Here is a 26,445-nt window from a genome sequence, read left to right as displayed (position 1 = left end):
CAAGACCAACCCCTTCCACACCTAATACAACATCTAGACAGCCCTGCAAGTGATAAGCACAAGGCAAGTCATTAATGGCTGTGAAAGTGCTAAATTGGGCTGGGCAGGCAGTCATTGCCATGGCACTCAGTAAGTGTCACTGCTGGTGAGGAGCAGCACTGAGCTTTGTGCCAGGGCTGCAGGATGGCTCAGAGCTGGCACCACGAGTAGAAATTCCTCAGCTCATCAGGAAGAGTGGCAGACGGTACCGGGGACTGCTGAAGGCTCTGGGGCTGTCACAGAGGTGCAGCCCAGCAGTGCCTCAGCCCCTCCTGGGTTCATTTGTCCCTGGGATCCCCCCTGCCATCACTGCTCGGATATTCTGTAATTTTGCCCCATTGTTTTTATGGATATAGACATATTCATCCCTGTAGAGGAAGAGGCATACCCACAGAAAGAGATTATCATCCCTGGCTCCACATGAACACGTGTTTTTTCCCATGAAGCACAAAAACCCCAGAATCTTGGGTATCTTCTGTGGAATTTTGAAGAAGCCTCAATTCAGAAATTATTTGGATTTTTTTTTCCATTACAGAGAAGCTTTTTATCTTATAAGCTTATAGCCTTTCAAAAATATAAAGGAAGTGCAGGCAACAGTGCCTGTGGCAGTCAGTCCCACTGGGGTTTTCAGTGTGGATGATTACAAAAAGGCAAATAACACCCCAGAAACCTCCCAAGATTCACATCAGAATGATGAATTGGCAGAATATGAAAGAGACAAATCCAGTAACTCCAACAGCTTTAGGTGAGTTTCAGACAATTCCTGGGAGATGCAAGTCTGTTATATTAGTTCTACATTCAGAATTCATCTTTGCCACGTCTGTTTTTCATAGCAGAGATTAAAATTGTGCCTTCTCCCTCTATAACCAACACCAGCAGCACATGAACTGAACTCTACAGTAATTATTACAGCTCTTGGTTTTGACAGTGCATTTTCCTGAGTCTGTCCTGTATCCTGATTCCTAGAGCCCAGCAGAAAAAGCATTTTCATTTTTAAAGTTGCTCCATCCTAAGGTGAAAAGGTCAGATAGATTCCCATGTCAGGAATACTGAAATTGAGTTGAAATGACAGCACATGATTTCATCATTTTCTATCAAAATGAAATGTTTAGACATTGCAGGAAATAAAAACATACATTTGCTGACTTAAATCAAGATTGTTTCCAAGATGGATCAGCATTTTTGGAGGCTGGAATAAGGCAGTTCAGCTGGTGGGAGAAATCCCATTACATTATGGAAAATCATGGCATGAACATCTTGATCTTCCCTGAACTCTCAAGGCACAGATTGATCAATTATGTTATGTATGTTATATATTATATATGATGTTATTTATGTTATGCTATATATTATGTACATAAAATATTGCACATTCTGCCTAGCCAGGTTAACAGATCACTGTTTCTCAGACAAGGGCTTGCTCTCCCTGGCTCTGCCCACTCTGTGCCCAGGGCAGTGTGATTCCCTCTCCCCTGTGCCTGTCCCTGCACAAATCCCCTGGAGCAGGCACAGGGCGAGCACACAGCTCAGATTTTATCTCACTGAGCCACCCTCACTCACACCTGACAGGTCACCGGGAAATTGGGATTCCTCCCCCTCTAGGGTTGAAATTTTGTGTGTCCTGGCAGTGCCTCCCCTGGGAGCTCACGCCCTTGCCCTTCCCAGCTGGAAATGTGTGACCACAGGGACACAGGGCTGTGACAGGAATGTCCACGGGCTGCATGCTGGGATCTGCAGCACTGCAGCTGCCAGTGCTCAGCTGAGCAGCACAGAAAATCCTGCATCCATTATCTTCTCCCTTTCACTTTCGTACCCCGTCACTCCAGCGACTTCAGAAGAATTCAGGCTCTCCCTGAAGTGCACCAGTGTAAGGAAGAGAAGGAGCAGCTGATAAAAGTTTCATGCTTTAAAACTCTGTCTGCTTCAGGCCACTTTAAATGCTCTGACACTTCAGTGTCCATAAAGTCTGTCACATGGTTAAAAAGATGTTATTTTGCCACTGATAAAACCACACTAAGTGTTAGTGAAAGATTTATTAGCCTGCAGTAATATTTTACAAATTGCCAAGTGTGCTGTTCTCCCCTCTGACACGCTCCAAGGTGCCAGGGCAGAGCACTGCTGAGCCTCCCCTGGACCATCCCGGGGCTCAGCTGCAGCACCCTGGGGTGCAGCACCCTGGGGTGCAGGGAGGGAGCAGCACCCAGCACAGCCAGGGACCCTGCACAGCCCAGGCAGGGCCACAGCCAGAAGGGTGGAGAGCTCTGGGACCCGGGAATTGAGGAGGAATTCCACGCTGGACACCCTGCAGGGCTCTGGGGTAACGCCCAGCCTGTGCCAAGGATGCCAGCGGCAACTGAGGCCTCCAGTTTTATCTCTCCTGTATTTCAGCCCCTGCGCTGCCCAGGGTGCAGCTCTGAGCTCACACTCAGGCTCACTCAGCTCTGCACACAGCAGGGACACAAAACAAATCCTTCTCCTGCTGCACACCAAGGACAACTTTCAGCCCAAAAGCACAAACAAGGGGGGCTGAAGGGAGGAACAAGAAGGATGGGACTGCATCATCTGGGGCTGCAATTGGAGAATTAAACCCCAATGTGCAAATGGACCAAAACTCATCAAAGTGTGAGAGCTCGTGACCGTTTGTCCATTTTGTGCCCATTTTGGGTCCCCCTTGGGTGCAGCCCTGGCCAGGCTCTTGTCCTGCCCAAGGTGGATCCTGGAGGCCTTTCAATAAATCTCTACTTTATTCTCAGCTCTGTCCAGTCTCTGTTCCAGCTCAGCCCTCCCCAGGCATCACAAGAACCCCCCTGCACCCCCTGAGCCCCAGCACGCCCTGGCACCCAGGCCAAGGCCCCCGGCAGCCCTGCCCTGGCTGCCCCCGGAGGAAATCCCTCACAGGGCTGTGGTGGAAAAGCACACAGGTCTGGATAATACAGGTCTGGATAACACACAGGTCTGGATAACACAGGTCTGGGTAACACACAGGTTTGGGTAACACTGGATAACACACAGGTCTGGATAATACACAGGTTTGGATCACACAGGTTTCCAATGGAGTCCTCTAGGAAATACACAGTACAACACAAAAAAGGGGCAGAGGAACTGAATCCTGGTCCATTGCTGGCTCCAGCTCTCTCTGACTTCTGGCAACTTTCAGGTGTCTGATCAAACAAAGTGAACAAAAAGGAGTTTTCCTTTCAGGGTAACCCAAATGCAGATTTTCAATTAACTCCTCAAACTGAAAACCCAGAGCACTGGGAAGTGTTGCTTTGGAAACTTGCAGGCTTTGTTGAGCCTTGAAAAAAAGGTCATTTGGAAACAGAAATGTCTTTTCAAAATGAAAGATTAAAAGAAGCCGATTTTTCTTCTCTCCTTATTCTTGATTAAAATCATCTTGAGAGTTTATTCCTTACTAATAACCCAGCAAAAATAAAGTCTGCTCAAAAAAAAAATCTCTCTTTTCCTTCCATTAGTTCAGTAGGAGTTTTACCATCTACAAATGGTCAGTACTTTACAGCACTTTGCAATTTACACCTGAACTTTTCTGTCTCACAGTCCCCATTAGTGAAACAGAGTCTCTAACACATCTCCATTTTGGGGTGTGGTTATTCTGTCATGCTGGACCAAATCATTTCTGATAATCATTTGTCAATAAAAAATATTTCACTGGACTGAATTCTGCTCTGACCCATTCAGCCAAGTTCAGGTAGGTGCAGTTTGGCACAAAGTGAGTCAGTGCAGGGCTGGACCAGCTCTTTAAAGTTCTTTGAAGTCTCAGATGAAAGAAGTGAGTAATAAATGTGGACCCTGAAAGGAAAAGAAGAATGAGGTATCCTCATCCTGCAAGGAAAATGAGCTTAACCTCATCATTAATCAACACCATAAAACCAGGAATAACAGCTAAGCCACGAAGACATAATCAATCTGTTAGATGCTCCTTGACAGATGCCCTGAAAAACAGCAACAGTAAAGACCCAAAGAAATGTAATCTTAATCTTTATATTTCAATGGGCATCTTAAGCAGATTTTTCTTCCATTTTCTATTCCCTACTCTAATGCCCAGAGATCAGAAACTCTAATTACTGCTGCATGCTGAAGGCTGGCCAGTAATTATATATCTTTATCTTCATTAGACGCCTGTGAACAAGGCTTGGTCTGAAGCAGGGCAGGTAAACTGGAACCTCCAGACACATTTTCAATTAAGGGCTCATTTTAAACTGGCAACTCGTTTTAGCTCTGCAGAAAGCTCTGTGCTGCTGCAGGAGCCCAGAACGTCCTGATCCCTCTGGAGAGAGCCTGCTGTGACACGGGGCTGTCACTCATTAACACCATCATTAATGGGGTGTGTGATTAACACTGCACACACCAGCACTGACTGGGATGGTCACGTCCTTACAGGCAATGACTGAAACTTCAGAAAGCAAAACTGATTTTTTACACATCTTCCAAATGATGTATTTGCTTTCAAAATCTTTTTTTCTAATTCACAAAAAAACCTAAACAGCAGATGAGTGAATTAGTAAGGACTAAGTCCATTAGCTCCCACAATGTAAGGACAAATAATTTCCTTCTGTATTTAAGTCTAAAATAAGTCCAACAATTCACTATATTTGGCAGATTTACCAGATCTAAAAGGGCTTCATAGAAGAAAAAAACCCCAAACCCTAAAAGTTCCTAATAATACAGCCAGAAAGACACATTTAATCAGCAAATACCAACATAGTGGCTAATCAGGTAAATAGGAACACTGAGAAGATTCTAAAAGGGAGGCATAAAAAATACTAAACTTTGAAACTGCTGAGGTTCATCTCATGTATAAGAAATTACCATGAAGAAACAATTTAAAACAAGTCCAATGAGCACAGAAATTGCTTTTGTGTGTGTGTCAGAAAAGACAGCTCAGGAAAAACCATTTCCACCTCTGCCCAGGTCTGCTCCTCACTCCTGCCCCGGGCTGTCCCTGGCTCTGTGACACGAAGCCACCAGACCTTGGGGGTGTGACAGCAACCAGGATCTCTCCCCTGTGCCCACGGGGCAGGGATGAGCCCAGGAAGGGGTGGAGGTGGGGCTCAGGGGCTGTGGGGCTGCTGGGCAGAGCCAGGGGGGCCCAGGAGAGGCAGGACCCTCCAGAAAGGGGCCAGGAGCTCCAGAGGAGCAGCTCAGGGCCAGGGGTGACAGCCGTGCCCAGCTCAGGGCCAGGGGTGACAGCCGTGCCCAGCTGGGAGGGCGCCCTGCAGGCTGTGTATTCACTCTGGGACACGCTGGTTATCTGAGAAATAAAATCAATCCTAACTTTGATTTGTGGCTGCGTCTCGTTTCCTGTTCCCAAGCAACAGCCACAGAGGAGTTTGTGAAAAGATAAAAGCTGCTGCAGACAGGGCAACTTTTGTGTCACCGTGCTGAACCCTCTGTTCCTGGTCTGCCACATCCCCACTGCTGAGCTGCTCCTTCTGCTTCATCCTTCATCCAGACAGAAACATGCAGCACCCCTCACAGGACTGCAACACTGGAACTTGCTGGAAGCCTTCAACAGGCACCGTTTGCCCTGAGCTCCAGTCTGACCCTCCAGTTTAGGGAACAAAAGGAACTTAAAGGCACTGGTGTGAGCTCTCACCTCACACTGGCCAGCACAGCACACCCTGGGCCACCACAGCTGCCAACATTCCTGCAGCCACACAGCCCACGGAGCTGGGAGAGTCAGCTCTGGAAACCCTTCAGGAGTGGCAGGTGTCAGACAACCCCGAGTGCCTGACGTGAGGATGGAAATTGGGGTTTTGTGTTTGCTTTGTTGCTTCACTGGAGCGAGCTGTACAGCAATAACAGCAATAATAAATCTTGGTGTTCCAGCAGCAGAGCAGGCAGGAAAATGAAAGAACTTGTTCCACTGGAGAACAGCACTGGTGTGCTCCTCTGTGTGAGGAGAGGCTGAGCCTACCTTAATGACGTCTTCATCTGAGGAGCTGCACTCCACAGACTGCACGAGGTCAGCCACAGTCCCATCCTCCTCCACGGAAACCACCCTGACAGGGACAGCCACTGTCTTCCCAGTGAGAACAGCTGTGTTCAGGATCTCTGCCTCCTAACGGGAAAGAAAACAAAAGGCCACTGAATATCTGTATTTTCCCATTAATCACTGGTACCCCTGGACTCAGCCTCACTGGAATTCCTCATGGCTATGGCGAGAAGTGTTCAAGTGCAGCAGGCAGGGAAGAGAGGTCTCCTCCCTCAGTCCTGAACCCGAGTCCCAGCTGTGATTTTGGGCTGGTGAGTTCTTTGTGCCCCAATTGCAGTGAGGTGAGGTGAGGGTGAGGTGCCAGAGCACCGAGCCTGCCCCTCACAAACCGTGCACAGCCCTGCGTGTGGCAGCAGGGACAGCTCCTGAGCAGCCTGCCTGTCCTCACCATCACACAGGAACGTCTCAAGTGCTGCTGGTTTACCCACACACCTCCCTTCTGAAAGGTGTCCCACAAACGCTGACATTCTGTGCTGGGAGTGCCCCTCTGCCCGAAGGTGGTGACTGCTCCTGCTGCCTCTTGGGCTAAAGGGGAGAAGCTGAGATTTCTCTCCTCTTAAGTATTCACATCAAAAAGACCTTTTCCTCTTACTTGAAGAAGCAGACACACTTTTTTCAGATTCAAAGCATTATTTAAAGAAAGTAAAACCCCTCCTGGTCACTTGATGGCCGCTTTGCTAAGGCTGCCCCATCCTCACCGGGATCTTTAGGGAAGGGAGAAAGAGGATTTCACAAAAAGAGAACTTGAGAAGAAAATCCTCTCCCTCCCTCAAAAGCCCTTCAAATATTTTGAAATTTTAATTCATACAAGAGTGAGAATATCTGCCTGTACAGTCAGGTCTGGAGCACACATTCGTTCTCAGTGCAGAATGTACTGCTCAGGCAACGGAGTTCTCAGATTTGCAATTAACTTTGGGGGTTCTTTGGTTTTTCCCCACATTTGGGCTTTGCACCCAGGTTACTGAGAACCTTCTGCTGCTCCCTGGAGGCTCCAGTGGGCTGCAGACAGGGCAGAACAAGCGCTGGGCAGCGCCCTGCAACTACAGAGCAGCTGCTGGTGCTGGTGTTGGGGCTCCTGCAGGCACCAATCTCATTTCCCTGGGGCTGCTGGAGCCCACAGCACCCCCCGAGCTGCTCACACCTCGTACCGAGCTGCAAAGAGCTGCTCCCCCCAGCAGCAACAGCTCCCTCCCTCCCTGAGCCATTAGTGTGACCCTCGCAATTATTTTATAAAGCAAAGGGAACTTTAATAAGCAAGCCTTTGAAACGGCGTGATTAATGAGGTCTGCTTACCAAAGGCAAGTGTAATTTCCCCTGGTAAGAGGCAGTAACTGAGAATGATTCTCAAAAGCTCCATGAATTTCTTTGGAGTCTCTGCGTTTTCCAGTGCTGGCTTTGGATATTCTGAACACAGAGTACATCCCAATCCAGCTGCTCCTGCCCCAGGTGGGAATGCTCCTGTTCCTGTCCCTGCTGGGAATGCTCCTGTTCCTGTCCCTGCTGGGAATGCTGCTGTTCCTGCCCCGGGTGGGAATGCTCCTGTTCCTGTCCCTGGTGGGAATGCTCCTGTTCCTGTCCCTGGTGGGAATGCTCCTGTTCCTGGGTGGGAATGCTCCTGTTCCTGCCCCAGGTGGGAATGCTCCTGTTCCTGTTCCTGGGTGGGAATGCTGCTGTTCCTGGGTGGGAATGTTCCTGTTCCTGTCCCTGGTGGGAATGCTCCTGTTCCTGTCCTGGATGGGAATGCTCCTGTTCCTGTTCCTGTCCTGGATGGGAATGCTCCTGTTCCTGTCCTGGATGGGAATGCTCCTGTTCCTGTTCCTGTCCTGGATGGGAATGCTCCTGTTCCTGGGTGGGAATGCTCCTGTTCCCGCTCCGGGTGGGAATGCTGCTGTTCCTGGGTGGGAATGCTCCTGTCCCTGCTGGGAATGCTCCTGTTCCTGTCCTGGGTGGGAATGCTCCTGTTCCTGTCCCTGCTGGGAATGCTCCTGTTCCTGGGTGGGAATGCTCCTGTTCCTGTCCTGGGTGGGAATGCTCCTGTTCCTGTCCCTGCTGGGAATGCTCCTGTTCCTGTCCTGGGTGGGAATGCTCCTGTTCCTGTCCCTGCTGGGAATGCTCCTGCTCCTGTCCCAGGTGGGAATGCTCCTGTTCCTGTCCTGGGTGGGAATGCTCCTGTTCCTGTCCCAGGTGGGAATGCTCCTGTTCCTGTCCTGGGTGGGAATGCTCCTGTTCCTGTCCCAGGTGGGAATGCTCCTGTTCCTGTCCCAGGTGGGAATGCTCCTGTTCCTGTCCTGGGTGGGAATGCTCCTGTTCCTGCCCCGGGTGGGAATGCTCCTGTTCCTGTCCCTGGGTGGGAATGCTGCTGTTCCTGGCCCTGCTGGGAATGCTGCTGGGCTGAAACTGGGCCAACACTGGGCTGTCCTGGGCTGTCCTGCCCCAGAGTCACTGAGCTGTGTTCTGCTTGCAGAGATTTCAGTTCCTGCCCATGGAGGGACTGGGATTTCTCCCGGCCCCTGCTCTGCACCTCAGCCCTGGCAGAGAGAACAATCTCACCCTGCAGACACTCTGAAATGCTCCTGCAGGAATTTGTGTAATGGCCACAGAGGAACGAGCATGCCCCTGCTGAAAGCAGGTGAAAATTACTTCATGTGGAGGAAACGAACACGATACTTACTTAGCTACACTGAGATTTATAGCTGAGAGCCTCAGCATGTAAAAGCTATAAATCTAAATAGTTACTAATTTGAAACTGTTGCTTTTTGCTGCTTGAGTGGAAAAGGAATCTCCTGAAGAAATATGATGTTCTTCATCTATAACTAACACAGATTACAGGAGATAAGATGTCAGGGCACCTCAGGATGGGAATAGTTATGATTTTGCAAAGCCACAGCCAAAGAGTCTCACTGTTCAAAGTTGATTCCCTCAGCAGCTATTAAATCACGCTGAACTCCCCAGCTATTAACACAGCATTTCTCTGTAATTCACTTACACCGAGCCCCTCCAATAGTAAAATGAAATAATCAGAGAAAACATGTCTCTTCTTGTATTAGAAATGGAAGACCAGGTAATCTTTATTCTGAAATTGCTACCATGGTAAATAAATAGTAATACTTTAAAGAAGATGCTAGAATGAGTGTTCTTTGCTTACTGAAGAGATTCATATTAAATAACTGAGCATATTAAGCCCTCCAGCAGAAACATATTCAGAAGATGTACACAGAAAGCATCAATTTAAGTTGAAATGCAGAAGTGAATACCTATTAGGCTTTTTCAATTTTAATAGGTAGCTTCCCTGAAATTTAATTTCCCTTCAGACATCTTTTGCCTTATCTTAGGGTGAAAAAAGGGACTTCAACAATATCTTTATAAATCTTTCTGGATTTCTGTTTCTGCCCCCAGTTGTCTGTGTATAAACAGCATTTTCTAATGTGTGTATATGTATATAAATCTACTTTCTGAAAGAAATAAATGCTTGCCTGTGTCATGCCTAGCTCGGATCCAGCTCAGCTGAAGCCCACTCCAGTTCAGGACACGAGGGCTCCTGTCTGAACCCTCCCTGGCAGTTTGGGCTGAGCCTTCTGGAAATGCTCATGAGCCCCTGGCACTGAATCCTGTCACATTTACCACTGCCCTCTGTGGTAATTAACTCACCGCCTTAATTGCCAATAAAAGGTGTTGTTGCTTTTCTCTTGCCTTCCACCCACACCCTTCAGGAGGAGAAGTGCTTGTCCTAGTACAGCTCACAGGGAAAAGAGGATGAAAACCTGCCCATGGCACGGGAATTCTGGAAGCACAGCAGATCTCCAGAGGCACTCCTCATTACAGCACTGGAATGTATCTTCACAGGCTAAAGATCGAATTTCAGAAATCAAGAATGCTCCTCTCTGGTTTCAATAGGTATTTTGGCTTTTGGTTATGCACAGGAAGAGAATAAACTGATCCCTGAAATCTCCTGAAGTCCAGAGCACGCCACAAACGAGACTGAAGAGCTGCCTGAAAATCCCTCCCGTCTGACATTCCTCAACATTCTCTGCTTTCTTCTATTTAATGTATTTTCTATTAATCAGCATTAATCCAGGGTCCCACCTTGAAGCTTTTCACTATTTAGTTAAAAGGACCTAGATTTGCTCCTGTTCAGCCACAGCCATCTTGCTCATATCAGAGGATCCATGCTTCAGTCATGCATAACTAATTTCAAATCTTATTTAGCATCAAGTCTCCGAATTAAGCAGCTAAGTGACAGCTGTTTAATTAACTCCTTAAGCTGATTAGAAAGCATTACAGAAATCCCCCCAAGGAAGAGTTTATAACTGTCAGGAGAGCCTAAGGCCATGTTAATGCTTCTGTTTAAATTTAGTAAGCTTCTAAACCAATAAAGTCTAAATGCTTGACATTCTCATGGATGTGGTCAAACTCAGCCTTTTTCCTGCTGTTACCTCTGCAAGGGTAGGACACAGAACCAGTGACAGAGGGGGGATTTGAGAAGCCAGAGAGCAGCAGCTGAAGGGAAGAGGCGAGAGCTGCATCCCCCAGGAGCTGCTGCGGTCCCCGCGCTGCGCTGCGTTCTTGGGGATTAGCGCTGAGCTGCAGGAAAGCTGAGCTTGCACCTGAACTGCAGAGTCATCTCCAGCCCCTGGCTGCAAGGAAAAGGGTCTGCTCATCGCCTCTTAAAACCTAAATCCACCTTTAATGATAAGATTATGGCAGCTGAAGCACAAGTTTTAGAGGCAGCTGGTGGGGCTAGATACACGGCGGTGCAGAGAAACCAAAATTGCTCCAAAGCAGATTTCCTCGCCTGTAGTACATTATTGTCAGCTCTGAGCTTGCAAACAGCCTGAAATATATAAAATAGAATTCTGAGTTCCTTATTTCCCCTGTTGTTTCCAGATTCTTCAGGATGCACTGGAAAAAATATTGAAAAATCAGCTGCGATTCTTCTGTGTCCAAAAGGAATGAAGGAGCAGTGGGCAGAAATAACCCAAATTAATTTGTGAGACCTTTAATATAAACAGACGAGCTGAAAGGACAAGCTGAAATACTGCAAGTATGAGCAATGATGGTGAATCCTGAATGAGAAAATGTGAAAAGACTGACATGAACTTCAAGGTTAAATGTTTGGTTTAACGTGGGCACCTTTCATCACACAGAATGAAATCTGAAGTCTCTGGAATAGGGAGAGGAGGGGGGCTATAAGCAAATTAATCACATTTCATTCAAGCACTGCTGCTTAGTCAGTTCCTTTTCTCCTCGGTGCAGGCAGGAGAGCTGTGTCAGATGTGCTGACCAGGGTTAGAAGGGAGCATCCCCAGGACCCAAATGCACATTTCTCTGGACAGATCTGCTGCTGACTCCCACTCTTCCACACAGCTGCGAGAGAGGGGAAAATGGATTTTTTGAATGATAAAATGTGATTGTAAAGCATTGTTTAGAAAGGAGTGGGTGGCAGAATCAATGCTTGAATATATTTTTCACCCTTTCCTCCTCAGCCTGTGAGTCCTTGAATAATTTTGATTTGCGTGGTGGGGGCTGACAACTCCAGCCATGCTCTCACTGCTCCTCACTGGGACAGAATCAATGGAGGGAGCAGATGTGGCAAGGACGAGTGGTGAGCAAACCCCCAGATACACACAAAGCCCAGCAATCACAATTTCCCACTTAAAAAACAGAGAACAGCCACTGGCTGGATTGTGCTGTAGGGGAAAAGCAACATGGGATAATCAGAGAGACTGTCTGCCCCTCCTACTGTCACACACAAGGCACACAGGAAAAATACCTAATTATATTTAATCTCAGACTTAACTTCTGCAAAGCCTTTAAGCTATTTTACATTCTTACTAACGAACTTTCATCTCGGTGTAGATAGAATCTATCACTAGGGCTGGAGGAGGGGGTGGGCAAGAAAAGCTGAAGATGTAAGACAGTGCTGAGTGCAGTAAATAGGGAGAGAAGGAGCAAAACGAGAGGCAGGTGGTACAAAGGAGAAGTGGGATCATTAGAGGATGACCAGCAGGGAGAGGTTTCTCATTACACAGCCTGTGATGTTCAGTGAAAAGCTCAGGAAGGAACGAAATGCATCTCAGCAGGCAAATGTGTACCTGCCCCACGGAGCCAGGCTGCTGCCCAGGCTGGAAATTCCTTCTCTCTCGTGTGTGTGCAGGAAGGACAGGCAATCCCCACTGTGGACACTGCCTGTGATTGCAGGATGTAGTTCCACACCTTGACGTGATGAAAAAAGCCAGGAAATAAATCACCTCTCTCCCAGAGAGCAAAACACATCTGCCTGTGGTGTTCCTTCCCCTCACCTTGTCTGTCTCACGAGGCTCAGCTGAACGGTTCAGAGCAGGGATCTTGGATTTGTTTTGTGTTTGTGCCCCAGCCCAGAGCCAAGGGCCTTTCCCCCTCTGCCATCCGGCTCCTTGGGGCCTGGAGCGCCTCAGAGCAGCCCTTGGGATGCACAAACACCCAGCAGAGGAATTCTCCGTGGTTTATTTTGCCATGCTCTGCCCTGCAGAGGCAGACAGCCCTGGGATGGGCAGAGTTCCCTGGTGCACCCTCGCTGCTGCCCGGGCAGGGCACACAGGACACACAGGGCACACAGGACACACAGGACACACAGGGCACACAGGACACAGGGCACACACAGCACACAGGGCACACAGGGTACACAGGGTACACAGGGCACACAGGGCACACAGGGCACACAGGACACACAGGGCACACAGGACACACAGGACACACAGGGCACACAGGGCACACAGGGCACACACAGCACACAGGGCACACAGGACACACAGGGCACACAGGACACACAGGGTACACAGGGCACACAGGGTACACAGGACACACAGGGCACACAGGACACACAGGGCAGACAGGACACACAGGACAAACACGGCACACAGGGCACACCGGACACACAGGACACACAGGACACACAGGACACACAGGGCACACAGGGCACACAGGGCACACAGGGCACACAGGGCACACAGGGACACACAGGGCACACAGGACACACAGGGTACACAGGGCACACAGGGCACACAGGGCACACAGGACACACAGGGTACACAGGGCACACAGGGCACACAGGGCACACAGGACACACAGGGCACACAGGGCACACAGGGCACACAGGACACACAGGGCACACAGGGCACACAGGGCACACAGGGCACACAGGACACACAGGGCACACAGGGCACACAGGGCACACAGGGCACACAGGACACACAGGGCACACAGGGCACACAGGGCACACAGGCTCGGTGCCAGCCCTGCCCGCCTGCTCTGGCCACCAGCGATTTCTGCAGTGTCACAGCCAGCAAGGGACGAGCTGGGAGAGGGCTGGGGCTGGGGAGGAAGGGAGAGGGGCAGCGGGAAGGGATCTGAGGCACAGAGCAGGGGAAGGGGCAGGGAGGGACGGGGAGCCACAGTTTCCCCAGGGGAGCTGCAGACAGAGCTCCCACAGGTCCCACTGCCCTTTGCCACAGGAGGCAGCACTGGGAATGTCTGTGCAGTGCAGGACATGCAGCACATGCTGCTCTGGCTGCTGGGAACAGAGGCTGCTGTTGCAGCAGAGCCCGGCCTGCTCCCACTCTCCATTATCCATCATTATCCATCCATTATCCATCATTATCCATCCATTATCCATCCATTATCCATTCATTATCCACCCATTACCCATCCTCACCTCCCACGGAACCACGCGTGGGATGCAGCCTGGCTGTGCACAGACCAGAGCTATGGGTGCTGCAGATCAGGAGCACAGGAACGAGCCAGTGATCAGAGCTGCAGGAACTTCCACACAAGCACTGCTGATTCTGCACAGAACGCCAGAGGTGTAAATGAGGGGTGTTTGTGTCAGTGGGGCCAGGCTTCCCCTAAAAGGCTTCCCCAGCCTCAGGCTGTGTGGGAGTCAGAGCTGGAACAAAAGGGGATTCATTTTCTGAAAAAATCTGCACACATCCTCACCTGAAAACACCTTGTGTGTGATGTGTGACCTGTTTGCACACCTGTGCTGAGCCCTGCCTGCTCTGCAGGGCTCTGTGTGCCCTGCTGGGACACCTCCATCCCTCCACCCCAGCTGGTCTCAGGGCTGCCCCGGTGCCTCAGCCCCGTGTCCCTCACCTGCAGGGACCCCGGCTGCCCCTGGCCAGGTCCCCCAGGGCTCCTGGGCTCCCCACACAGCTCCTGCCCTGGAGCTGTCCCCAGCCGGGCACACGGTGCCACTGCCTCCTGTCCCTCGCTCTGCCCCTCCTCCCAAGCTGCTCCGTTATCTCCTACAATTTTCCCAGCTTTTAATGTCTAACAGGCACCTCTTCCTCCGGCACATCCTCGCTCTCCCGTGACACCTGCGGAGCTGGGTACTTCACAGCCCTCTGTAAAATTCAGCACGGCTCGGTGATTACGGGATGCTGCACATCTCCAGCAGGCTGGTTTGTTCTCCCCTCCCATCTCCCACAGCTCTGCTTTAACTCCGGGTTCGGCGAGTTAGCAAAGCGGGTGAACCAAGGTGCACACAGAGCCACAAAGGTCAAAAGGGACCTCGAAGATCAAGAAATCGATTTATCAATGCATTTATCTGATTTTCCCATGGTTTTGGAAGTTCTGCTGCTGCTCTTGCAGTTTCCAGAGGGGAAGCTGAGGAGCAGTGAGGTTAGGAGCTGCCCAAGCCTGCAGCCCTCCCTGGGGCTCTGCTGTCCCCTCTCCCTGCTCCCGTGGAAAATCCTGATACCAACATTGATCATGCACCACAAGTGGTGGCAGGTCAAGGGGAAAGTGATGCAGTGACCACGAGAAAGCAGCAGATTTGCAGGGGTGCAGTCTGCCCAAATGTGGCAACCACTGTGAACTCCCACGGCAGAGCCTCAGAGCAAGGACCAAACCAGTTTTTCACTTTTCTAGAGAGAAGAAAAAGGGTTGTAAGAGACAGAGAACTCCTGTTCTGCAGGTCACCGTGCAGAGAAGTGACTCAACTGCCTGTTCCAGAATTCCCTTCCAGACTGGCCTGGCAGTTTGTGCAGCTCATTCCTGTTTAGGAATGTCAGGCGAGAAGCAGCCCGAGCTAAATCGGGCCCATCACAGGGCCTGGAAAGGCGCCTGCAACCCAACAATTCATTCATGAGCAGCTGAGGGCAGAGCACGGGCAGCCTGCAGCCAGGCTTCGTAATTAGCTCCTCAGCTAATTTAAACAGAGACACAAAAATAAACAGGGACATGCAGGGAGAAGATGATGTTCCAGCTCCCATATGGCAAATGGGGCCAGAGTCTGCCCTGAGCCATGGGAGCGTGACCTTGGTGAGGACACCGTGGTGGCAAGGCCACAATCTGGGTCACGGCACGTCCTCAGAAACCTCCGGCAGTGACTGGACACGGACGCTGGCCCTGCTGCAGGGGCTGCCCCTGCTGCCACCAGCCAAACTCAGCACTCCTGTGCCCAGGGGCAGCCACACCCTGCTCTGGGCACAGATTAGGCAAATGCCATTTATCCACGATCTTTGGTGCTAACACTGCACCCCTGCAGCTCAGGAGCCAAAAACTTCAGCTCTTTGCATTCGGTCTTGGGAAGGAAATTACTTTTTCTTTAATAGAACACAGCAACCCAAGTTTTATTTCTAAGTATATCCCTAGTTACAAATTCCATGCCCACAGAGGTGTTTTTGTGCCTGGACTTCAATGGCACTCCTTACTTTGAACTTTCTCCCTGTGATTAGCCAGTGACAACAAGTGCCAGGATATAAATGGGTGCAACTTGCTGATTTCACAGATATGCCAAGGAACTGACCCGTACATTTGATCCCCTGCCACAGATAAAGGCTGTGGTAAAGGGCAGTATCAGGATCTGAATGAAGATGAAATATTTTCAGGTCTAGAAGTAGGCTGAGAAAGAGAGCAGTGAGCCTGCAAGCTCTGCTTTGATCATTTAGCCTTTACAGATTTGTGACAAATTGTTTTTTCTGCGTGAATCTGAACTGATACAGATTTACATGAGTAGTTAAAAAGTAATACCAATTGGGAAATAAAATCCCTAACAGCAGCACAAAGCTGCTAGCAATAAACTTAAGAAGCAGTTAGACAGAAGAATCCTTTACAATAGGAAAAGAATTAATAACAGAGAAAAAGAGAGGTCGGACACTTGTACAGCTGGTTGTGGCAGGCTGAAAGCAGGGAATCCAAAAAGCCATTAGAAAAAAGACATGAAGAATCTTGTAGTAATATCCTGGGGAACATGCTTGCTTCAGATTCAATGCCTTTAAGAGCATGTTGTGTGTTCTGGGACTGTTGTTTAATGTCTAATCCTTCTGGAAGGATTGGTAGAGAACTTGTGTTGGTACCAGCCCAATGTCCTCAAGGAAATAAATCTGGACTTGACATCAAATTATGTATTTTGTACCCAGGACATCTGAAGTATTTTCCTAATCTAATGTATACAGAGATCTGCACCAAATAATTCTTTTGATGTCAGTGCAAGGCAACAGTTTCATTTTCTTCCTCCAGCTTCTTCTCATTTTAAATGTGAGGAATAGAGCCCTGTGAGTAAAGCTGTGTTCAGAACTGCTCCCTCCCTGGTGGTGATGGAGCTGTGAACCTGAACAGCTCCAGGCTGACAGACACATCTGATCAATCTAGATACATGATCAATCCAGATAGATGGTCAATCCAGATACATGATCAATCCAGATACATGATCAATCCAGATACATGATCAATCCATGCCTGGTGGTGCTGGAGGGTGCAGGGAGGCTGTTCCCTGATCAATCCAGATACATGATCAATCCAGATACATGATCAATCCTTGCCTGGTGGTGCTGGAGGGTGCAGGGAGGCTTTCCCAGGGTCACACACCCACCAAGGACCAGGCTCAGCCTGGCTCTGCCAACTCCAGCTGCAAACCCCTCACTGCCCTCACTGGCACAAACCTGCTGGCCAAGAGCTCACCTGCCCTCATCTCACATCAGAGTGCACAGGCTGAAACAAACCCAACTGGAAGCACGTCAAGGTCCTTTGGGTTTGTTTTGGGCTTTTTTGAAAATTCTGAAAATTCAGAAATACCTGGTTGAGGGTTGGGTTTTTCTGGGTAAGTTCTGCGGAGCTGAGTTTGCAGTTGGGAAGGAAGGGGAAGGTGAGGAGCCTTTATTGGGAGCTGATAAAGCACCTGATGTGATCAATAAGTGCCTCAGACGTGGGGCCTGCTGTGCCCATCTATCTCCTGCTCCGAGCAGCAGCCCTGGCACGGCCCAGCTGGTAAATGGGGCTGGGCACTGCTGGGTGACAAGCTCGGTTTGTGGGTAAGAAGAAGACAAAAGTCTTTAGATGCCAATAATAAATGATTCTTCAAGGTACTGCCAGACACATCAGACCAACATAATCTGACTTCTGCTTTTATTTGGTCAGGTTTCCTGCTGGTTCAGAATTTACTGCAAGCTCGAGGCCCTGCAGCAGAACCCACAGAGCTCCTGCCCTGCCTTGGCAGAGAACAGCTCTGCTCAGGGAGAGCCTCTTTTCCAAAACCACACAGGTAACCTGTGGTGGCTGCCTCTGACCTCGCTGAGACCCAGCCTGAGCTGAGCTGGTGGCTCAGGAGGAGTTACATGGTGATCACAATGTCCCCAGCATTCAGTGCTGGTTTTATGTCCTTCTGCTTTCCCCTTCAGGGATCTCCCCCAGTACCCCCAGCACTTCAACTCCCTCGTCACAAAAAGCAAATGGTCCCTTCTGATTTCCTTTTCTAACTGCCTGAATTATTTCTTGTGCATGTCCAGGACAACTGAGAAGGGCTCCACAGAGGCCAAAAAGGTGAGGCAAGCAAAAACAGATAAATGAGAGAGGAATTCACAAGAGGATCAGTGGTCTGGTGAAACAGAACCAAGAGCAGAGATTCCTGGACGTTCATCACAAGTGAAAAGGGAGAACGATCAGCTGGCTGGGCTCAAAACCAAGAGAAGACCGCGTTTTTCCAAATATTGTAGCTGCATCAGGGAATCCATGGCTACAGAAAACAGGAGTGTTTATATGGGTTGGTTGCAGTTTAGAGTGCAATCCAAGCTGCTGAGCTGCACGGCTGGAATGCAGCTCCCTTGGCTCTCACATCACTCCCCTGGACCCTCTATCTACTGTACTGGAAAAGAACAATTAAAGCTTCTTCCCACTGAATTGTTCCTCTGCTGTCCTGCTCTTAGGAACCCGGTTTGAAGAATTGTACTGGTTAATGGAATGGATTTTGACATTAGTGGAAAATATAAGCCCTCAATATCAAATATTAAATTATTCTTGATTAATTCTTTTATGGGCTTGGACTTGCAACTGATTTAATACTCCTGGATAATTACTTCTGTTATAACTGTGCCTTTGATTTTTAATTAACCATACAAAGTTTCTCATTCAAATCTAATATTACCTTTGTTAACAATGTCAGCTCTCTGTTTAGAGATTCTGCTCACATTAAACTGTATGCTGAGAAATTAAAATCTGTTTTTCACAACTGTGTGAACAGATTCTGTATGAGGCTTATTTATTCTACATAATTATCTACAGAAATATTGTTTCTGGTATCCTGAGCACTGCTGCCTGCCCCTTTCCTTACCAGCACTGCTCTCTGCTCTCCTGATGCCAGCTCACACAGGACCCCAGACTGGTTTGGGTTGGAAGGGACCTCAAATCCACCCCTGCCATGGGCACCCTCCCCTGTCCCAGGCTGCACAAAAAGTCAAAGCACCGCATTTTCAAACTTGTGCGCCTTCACTCACCGGAATTCTTCTTTACAGATGTAATTAAGTGGATTTACTCCATTAAAATTCAATAAAAGTGAGCTGCCTGGGAATTGCCTGCTGAGCAATTTCAGTGATCCTTGCAATTCAGAGTCTGGGTATGAGTTTGGGTGTCACACCTGAACCATTCACATCAGAATCTGCTCCTTGTTTGAAATGTCAGGGTTTCTGCTTTAACTTCCTTGTAATGAGATTCACATTCACCCATGGACAGAGGTTTGTGTCAGTCTTTCCGAGGTTTTGGCAGGTGCACATACCTGTTTGGACTCAAAAAGAGACACAACCTCCTGGCAGTGTATGGCTTAATGCAAACACTTGGTAAAGCTCCCTATAATCAAAAGAAATGGTTTGGTTCTTCACTAAATAACATTTTCACAAAGGTTGTTCTTAGAATATTGGCCTTGTCCTGTTTGACCTGTTAGCTCAATGCAACTGGCAGAGCCAATCACCCAACTGCAGCCTCTCCTCTGGTGTTTGTTGGATCAGCTCTCCTTCACTTGGGAGCTTTTCCATCCTCATTGTTCCTCCCTTCAGAGGAGCAGCCGTGCACCGAAGGGCTCCTGGCCCTTCTTACCTGCAATAACTTTGGTTTTAGGGAGGGCAGATCCAGACTTTTGCAATCCCAGTCACGTCCTGGCATTTTTCAGTCTATTTTGCTGTTGGTGACCCCTGCCCTCTTAGAGAGGAGGTTCCGAACAAGTTTAAGGAACGGGGCAGCAATTACCGAGCGTGGAACCAAAGGACTCACAGAGCAAGGAGAGCTGACCTTGGCACTGACTCCTGCTCCAGCCCCAGCACCCTGAGAGGGCTGGGGAACAGCTCTGAGCCCTGACTGAGCCTCTGTGCTCAGCAAAAGATCACAATCCTCCAGCCTGCAGGGCACTGGGCAACTCTAATGCAGTTCACTCACTGCTGCAGTGAGGCACATATAAAAATATAAATATATATGTATTAAAAATGAAGTATGTGAGTGCTGCTGACTGTCAATTCTTACCAATGCTAAAGGGTTTCTGAGAACCTACAAAGGTCTGGCAGGATATCCAGGTATTTTAAAGCTCTCAACTATTTTCCACTAGGATTCTCGGAGGAGTTCAACTGAGAATCCAAAGCTTTGCAGAGAAACATGAAAAATGCCAGCACAGGAATGATGTGCTGCTGCTCCACCTCCCCTGGCTGGCACCCCAAGGAACTGAGATCAGCAACTCCAGGGCTCAGGCTGTGCCCTGACTCTGCCCAGCCACCGAGCTACACCTGCCTGCATCCACAGAAAAGGATGCTACAGCTTATTCCATGCTTAAAACCAAGAAAATGGAGTCTAAGAAAGTAATTATGTTGAGCTTCAGGAAATATGGAAATGACCATGAGCTGCTGCATTTAACAGACTTTTTGAAATTAAATTATTTGTATTCAAGTATGTGCAAAACCAATGATCATTTTTGGTTTTGATCAGCTCAACCTGTTCTTTGGGGAAATTAATTTGATGCTCTGGGTATAAACACTCTTTCAAAATGCTCACCATGAAGCAATGTTTTCCTCCTGCTCTCCTCAGCACCAAAGCAATTTTCAAAGCATTCCCATTGATAACACAAACAAAACAGATGAACCATTTCATGAGGAGGACCAGAAACTGCAATCAGAGAAGTAATACTTAAAGCACAATTTAATTCCCATTCATCAGCAGGCCACACGTGGGTGGTGTCAGAGGTGAAGCAGACACAGATATTTGTGAGGGCTGGGACTGCAGATGGACACGCCACAGCCCCAGCCCGAGGTCTGCTCAGCCTCCCACCCCGGCCACAGCCAATGCAGAGAGAGTGTCCCAGCCCATCTGCAATAACCTGACACCATCCCTCTCTAATGAAACAACAGGGACAAACATTTAGAGTGTCCCCAGACTGCTGGGATCCTGCCAGAGCCCAGTGTCACACAGGGACAGCACGTGCGAGGTCCTCTCAGGCAGAGCTGCTCAAAGGGAGGGGATGGAACCCCCAGGACTTGTGACTCAGACAGGAAGGTGTGAATCTGCTCTCCCTGCTGGGAAAAGCAGAAATGAGAGCTGGGGAGGGATGGAGGGGGCCCTGTCTCCTGCAGAAGCTGTACCAGGAGAGCTCCGTGCAGGGCTGTGGAGGAGAACACAGCAGAGCTGGGCAGAGGAGCCCAGGCTGGCTGCCACAGCCCTGCCCCGCAGAGCTCCCCTGGAGCCTGCCCCTGCCCAGGGTCAGGAATGTGGATGGGGCATCCCTGCCCAGGGTCAGGAACGTGGATGGGGCATCCCTGCCCAGAGTCAGGAACGTGGATGGGGCAGTTTTCTGCTGAGGGTCAAACGTGGATGGGGCAGTTTTCTGCTGAGGGTCAGGAACATGGATGGGGCATCCCTGCCCAGGGTCAGGAACGTGGGTGGGGCAGTTTTCTGCTGAGGGTCAAACGTGGATGGGGCAGTTTTCTGCTGAGGGTCAGGAATGTGGATGGGGCAGTTTTTGGATGGGGCAGTTTTCTGCTGAGGGTCAGGAATGTGGATGGGGCAGTTTTTGGATGGGGCAGTTTTTGGATGGGGCAGTTTTCTGCTGAGGGTCAGGAATGTGGATGGGGCAGTTTTTGGATGGGGCAGTTTTTGGATGGGGCAGTTTTCTGCTGAGGGTCAGGAATGTGGATGGGGCAGTTTTCTGCTGAGGGTCAGGAATGTGGATGGGGCAGTTTTCTGCTGGGGAGCTGGAATGGCTCAGCTTTGGCTCTGGGGAGTGCTGAGCTACCCGCCAGGATGGGATGGGGATTCCTGCCCGGGATTCCTGCACTGACCCTTTACCTCAGAGCTGCAAAAGGCACCTGAGAGCTGAGGGTGCTCTCAGGGCTCAGCACCAGCCCTGAGTCCCTCCCCACAGCAGCTCCAGATGAAGGCTCTGAGGGGCTGAAGAAGGACCCTGCCCTGTCCATCTCTGATCCCCACAAAAGCAGAGAGTGGGATCTGAACTTCTGCTCTCCCCGTGTATCACAGAACTTCACTTCCTTCTCAGCTGGCCCCTAACATCCTCAATTATCAATATCAATATCATTCATTTTCTTTCAATTCCTTCTGTAATTGCTTGGGGATATTAAGTGCTGCCAATATTGGGGTCATTATTAACCCCAGGCAAAACGTGCATTGGAAGACCACAAACCTTGATTCTTGCCTTGTTACCATAGTTACACCTGACCAAGAGGTGACACCTGAACTCTGCCTTCAGGCTCTAAGTAAGTGACGAGAACTAAAGAATCTCAGAAAATGAAATGACAGCATTTGAAGAAGAAAAGGTCAAGCACACTCATGGGAAAATCTTAAAAATTTAGGCTCACACTATTAATTTCTATAAACAACTTGTTATCACCCTGCCTACACAGATCTGATGAGATTATTCTTGCCAGCTCTTGATCATGATACTGTGCAAGTGCATATTGAAAAGTTCTGCCTTTGATCACAGGGAGCACAGCTATTACAGATAATGTACACACTGCACGCCCACTAATCCCATTCTGCTTCTTGCTGGGAAATGAGCAGCTCTGGAACAGGCAGCTCCAGTCAGGGAACTTCCACCATCACAGAATAAGCAGGAAACGGGCATTAATCGATTTTAAACCTGACAAAATGATTAATGCCAATACTCACACCCCCAGATTTCTCCATCTGTCAAAACATTACAGCAATTCCAGCAGTTACAGATGTGTAGCTGCTGGGCCTGAACACAAAGTTGCTGCTGAAAGTTCCATGAACACTTCAGAGAGCAGTGCCAATCACACCGAGGGCTTTTAATTCATGTGTCCAAACCTCCCCCTCTGCGGAGGTGAGACACTGATGAGTGCAGCCTGCTCTGCAAACCCACGGCTCTAAGGAAAACAAACAATGGTCCTGGTTCCCCTGATTTTCACTGAAATGACACTGAAGCCCCGGGGATGTGTTTTAGTGACAGAACACGCGACATCTGCGCTGGGAATTTTTACAGCTGCTGGAGAAGGTGCTGAGGTTGGCAAAGGCTTTTTCCCCTCTGTGTGGCACAGCTGAACTGAAGGAGTGCCAGAATCCAGGGTTTGGAGCGTCTGAGCCCAGCCAGTGTCTGTCACGCAGTCTCCACTCTCCTTGAGGTGTGACATATGTCACTTCACTATTGTCACACAGTGTTTCATGCTAGGCTAGACATGAATTTTTGAAATAAAAAAAGGAACTTTGTAATCGTACACGTCATGTCAGATTTATCCCTACATGGAGAAGATGACCAGCCTCTGAAAGACTCCAAAAGTCAGCGATGGGCACACCTGACTTGTTCTGTGCTTGAGGGACAGTTTTGGTGTTGTTTGGGGGTGCTAATTAAAGCTAAAAACCCCAAACGATGTATCAGAAAACCATGAAGCTTTTCACCTACTGTTACCCTTTCTTTTGACGTTCAAAGTCTCTTTGACTTCTTTCCTCCACACACACCACGCTCCTGGGTGTCTGAGGGTACCTCAGCCTCTCGGTTTAGAATTTTATCATTCAAAAAGCTGAGCAGGAGGAGCTTTCTCCAGTCCCAGATAAATCAGGCTGGCAGCCACGTGGCCCCAGTAGTTCCAGAGGAGTTGTCCCTGTGCACTGGAGGATGTCAGATCTGCACCCCAGAAAGTTTGTACATCCTGCAAAGCTTGCATTGTGCACGCTCCACCACAAAGCAGATTTTTTACAGCACACCTCACGGGGCAAACGTGGGGCCATGAATCTGAAAAGCCAACCTGTCAATCCAGAGCTGCGTGCTCCTTCTCCTGAACAGCTCTCAAGGACATTTACCATAAATCTGGGGAAGGAGAGCTACTTACAGGTCTGGGATTTATAGAAAGTGCTGCCTAGTTGTGCTCTGTCTTCTGTCAATAGCATTAAGATTTGCAGTTTGCACTGAATTATCCAATGACCTAAATCCTAGCAAGCTATCAAAATCTGTTTCCCAGATAAAGCCACGCTGGAGTTTGATACATTTATCAGTGCCTGGCACACAGCACTGCTTACAAGCACGGCAATTTCTCAAGTCTTCCTCAGCAGCAGACAAAAGGGAGGTACAAATGAATTACAACCTATTCACTCCAATGGTTTAAAATAATTATCACCCATTGGAAACAAAGGAATACAATTCCTGCCTCCTGATTTCACACAAATGAAATGGCTCTAATGAGTCACTGTTTATTTACTTAATGTAAAGCATCCCAATCTTTTGCTGACAGCTCCAGAATGATTTATTGTTCTTCCATTATGCTAAATACTTGGGCTAGATCATGCCTCATTATACAGAATCTAATCCATTGCCAGTCAGCTGAACAGGACTTGATCTGGGAGAGGCAGGGGGTTTGCTGAGTGTCAATGCAGCTTTGTGGTGACAGGCACCTCCAGCACCGGGCTCCGGATGAGACACGGGGAATTTCTGTCTTCACTCCTCCCCAGCACCAGAGGGATCCAGATCCAGCCAGGCAGGTGGGAGCTGGGGGCAGCACATGAATTTTTAAATGGACACAGCTCCTGTGGAAGCCCAGGTGTTGCAGAGACTGCGCTCCTGATCTCAGAGGACATTTCCACCAGGAGGGGTTCCTGGGCAGGCTGCCCTGCCACAGTAAGGACCAGAGTTCACTAAACAACAAATGCTTGGCTGGACAGAGAATTGTTCCGTGCTCCCCAGCCGGGATGTATCCTGGATAAACTCTGCTTTCAGTGGTTCCCCAGACGGCAGAGGGAATGTGTGAGGTCAGAGCAATGGCAGGGAGCTGCTGCCACACTGCAGAGCCTGCTGCACCGGGACTGCAGCCGTGTCCCCACACACATCCCCAGCCAGGCAGGGACACCCTGCCCACCCCAGGGACACCCTGCCCGCCCCAGGGACACCCTGCCCGCCCCAGGGACACCCTGCCCGCCCCAGGGCACTGCCAGCGCGCCGGGGATGATGGCAAGGACACCCAGGTCTGCAGAGGGGAAGCTTTGAATTCAACAGGAGCTCGAAGCCCATTCCTGACAGCCAAATGCACAGCAGCACTCAGCTCCCCCTGCCCTGGGCTGTGCCCTCAGAGGGACCAGCAAAGCCACCCCAGTGCCACAGGGGACAGGATGGGCTGGCACAGCGAGCAGGGCACTGTCTGAGGCTGGGCAAGCACAGAAATCAAACGGCTCCAGCACGCAGGGAACAGGAGGAAGCAGCACGAGAAAGACACATCCCTGCAGTGGCAGCCAGGGGCTCCTGGAACATCGCTCTCCTTCTGGCCCAGTGCAGTCTGGATTGGGAGAGGCTCCCACCATCCGAGGCCTGGGATTGTCCATCTGGGGGCAATGCAGGCACTGCTGGGCACCCCGAGCACAATTAAACCCTCAGCAGACACAGCCTGGGACAGCCGAGCCAGCAAACCCCACCCAGAGGCTCTGAGAGCTTGGACCGAGGGCTGTGGGTTCTCTGCGAGTTTTGGGTGGAACCTAAGGCCTTCAGACAAATCAAACAGCAAAGCTTTAAGAGATAAAAATATCCCTCTCATCCACCTCAGGGAGAGACTGTCCAGCAGGAGGAAAAGAAAGAGCATTCACTAAAAAATCCTACACTGAGAATTTCAGTTTTTTAAGAGCCTGTGACAGATTCTGAACAGCTTTTGGAGCTTTCTAAACTCTGAAGTCTGCCTTAAGCTAGGTTTATGTTGCATAAACACTTGCTTTCAGATTTATTATTATTATGAAAGATACAACATGAGCATAATAAATGATTGTGGTATTAAAGCACATTTTACAGCATCATCTTGAGTGCTGTTTCCTTTAATGCTCTGCTTACATGACATGCAGGGATTTGCTCTGAAACTGTATTAGGATGGATGGATAGAACCCAACAGTACAGCCCAGAACATTTTTTCTCTCATCTCTGAACAATTCTTAATATCCCCAGCCCTGTGAGGAATGCACCCTCACTTTTGAAATACAGAGGTGTCAGTGCTGGCTCGGTGGGAAGGGTTTGGAATTCCAGGCAATCTGGTAATGAAGCTGCTGGCTCTGCTCCCATTCCTGTGGCCTTTGGCTCGTGCTTGGAACAGTGGGACAGAGCCAGGGCAGAACCAAGGGTCAGCAGAGTGGGTAAAGAGGTTCTGAACTGAAGAAAGTGTCCTTAGAGCGGGAAAGGAGTGAAGAAATTGGAGCCTGGCCTGTGGATACAAGATACCATCAGCCCTCTGCTTTGTGCACTGAGAGCAGCAGGAGCTGGGCTGGCTGAATTCCTGCTGGGAGGGAGAACTGTCCTTCCTGGGGACCCCAGGGTGCAGGAGATGGTGCTGAGGGTGACCTGTCCTTCCTGGGGACCCCAGGGTGCAGGAGATGGTGCTGAGGGTGAGCTGCCCTTCCTGGGGACCCCAGGGTGCAGGAGATGGTGCTGAGGGTGACCCGCCCTTCCTGGGGACCCCAGGGTGCAGGAGATGGTGCTGAGGGTGACCTGTCCTTCCTGGGGACCCCAGGGTGCAGGGAGATGGTGCTGAGGGTGAGCTGCCCTTCCTGGGGACCCCAGGGTGCAGCTGCTGGAGGAGCCCCAGGGCCCCTGGGGTGCAGAAGGTCTGTGGTGCCCCTGCCAGTGCTGTCACATCTTCCCTCGAGTCAGGAGCAAACCTTAATTAATGGGA

At 49.6% G+C, this 26,445-nt stretch overlaps 1 protein-coding gene across 1 annotated transcript in view; it reads right to left on the bottom strand.

Moving 5' to 3' along the window:
• TMEM132D (transmembrane protein 132D) overlaps window positions 1-26,445 on the bottom strand; it is a 184,383-nt gene that overhangs the window by 24,432 nt on the left and 133,506 nt on the right. Inside the window, exon 5 of the mRNA XM_063416100.1 lies at window positions 5,975-6,118. Within this exon, the coding sequence (XP_063272170.1) occupies window positions 5,975-6,118 (144 nt within the window). The remainder of the gene's footprint in view (window positions 1-5,974; window positions 6,119-26,445) is intronic.

Source organism: Prinia subflava, chromosome 19 (genome assembly GCF_021018805.1).
Source record: "Prinia subflava isolate CZ2003 ecotype Zambia chromosome 19, Cam_Psub_1.2, whole genome shotgun sequence".
NCBI lineage: Eukaryota > Metazoa > Chordata > Aves > Passeriformes > Cisticolidae > Prinia > Prinia subflava.
This window is presented reverse-complemented; position numbering and strand designations above follow the sequence as displayed.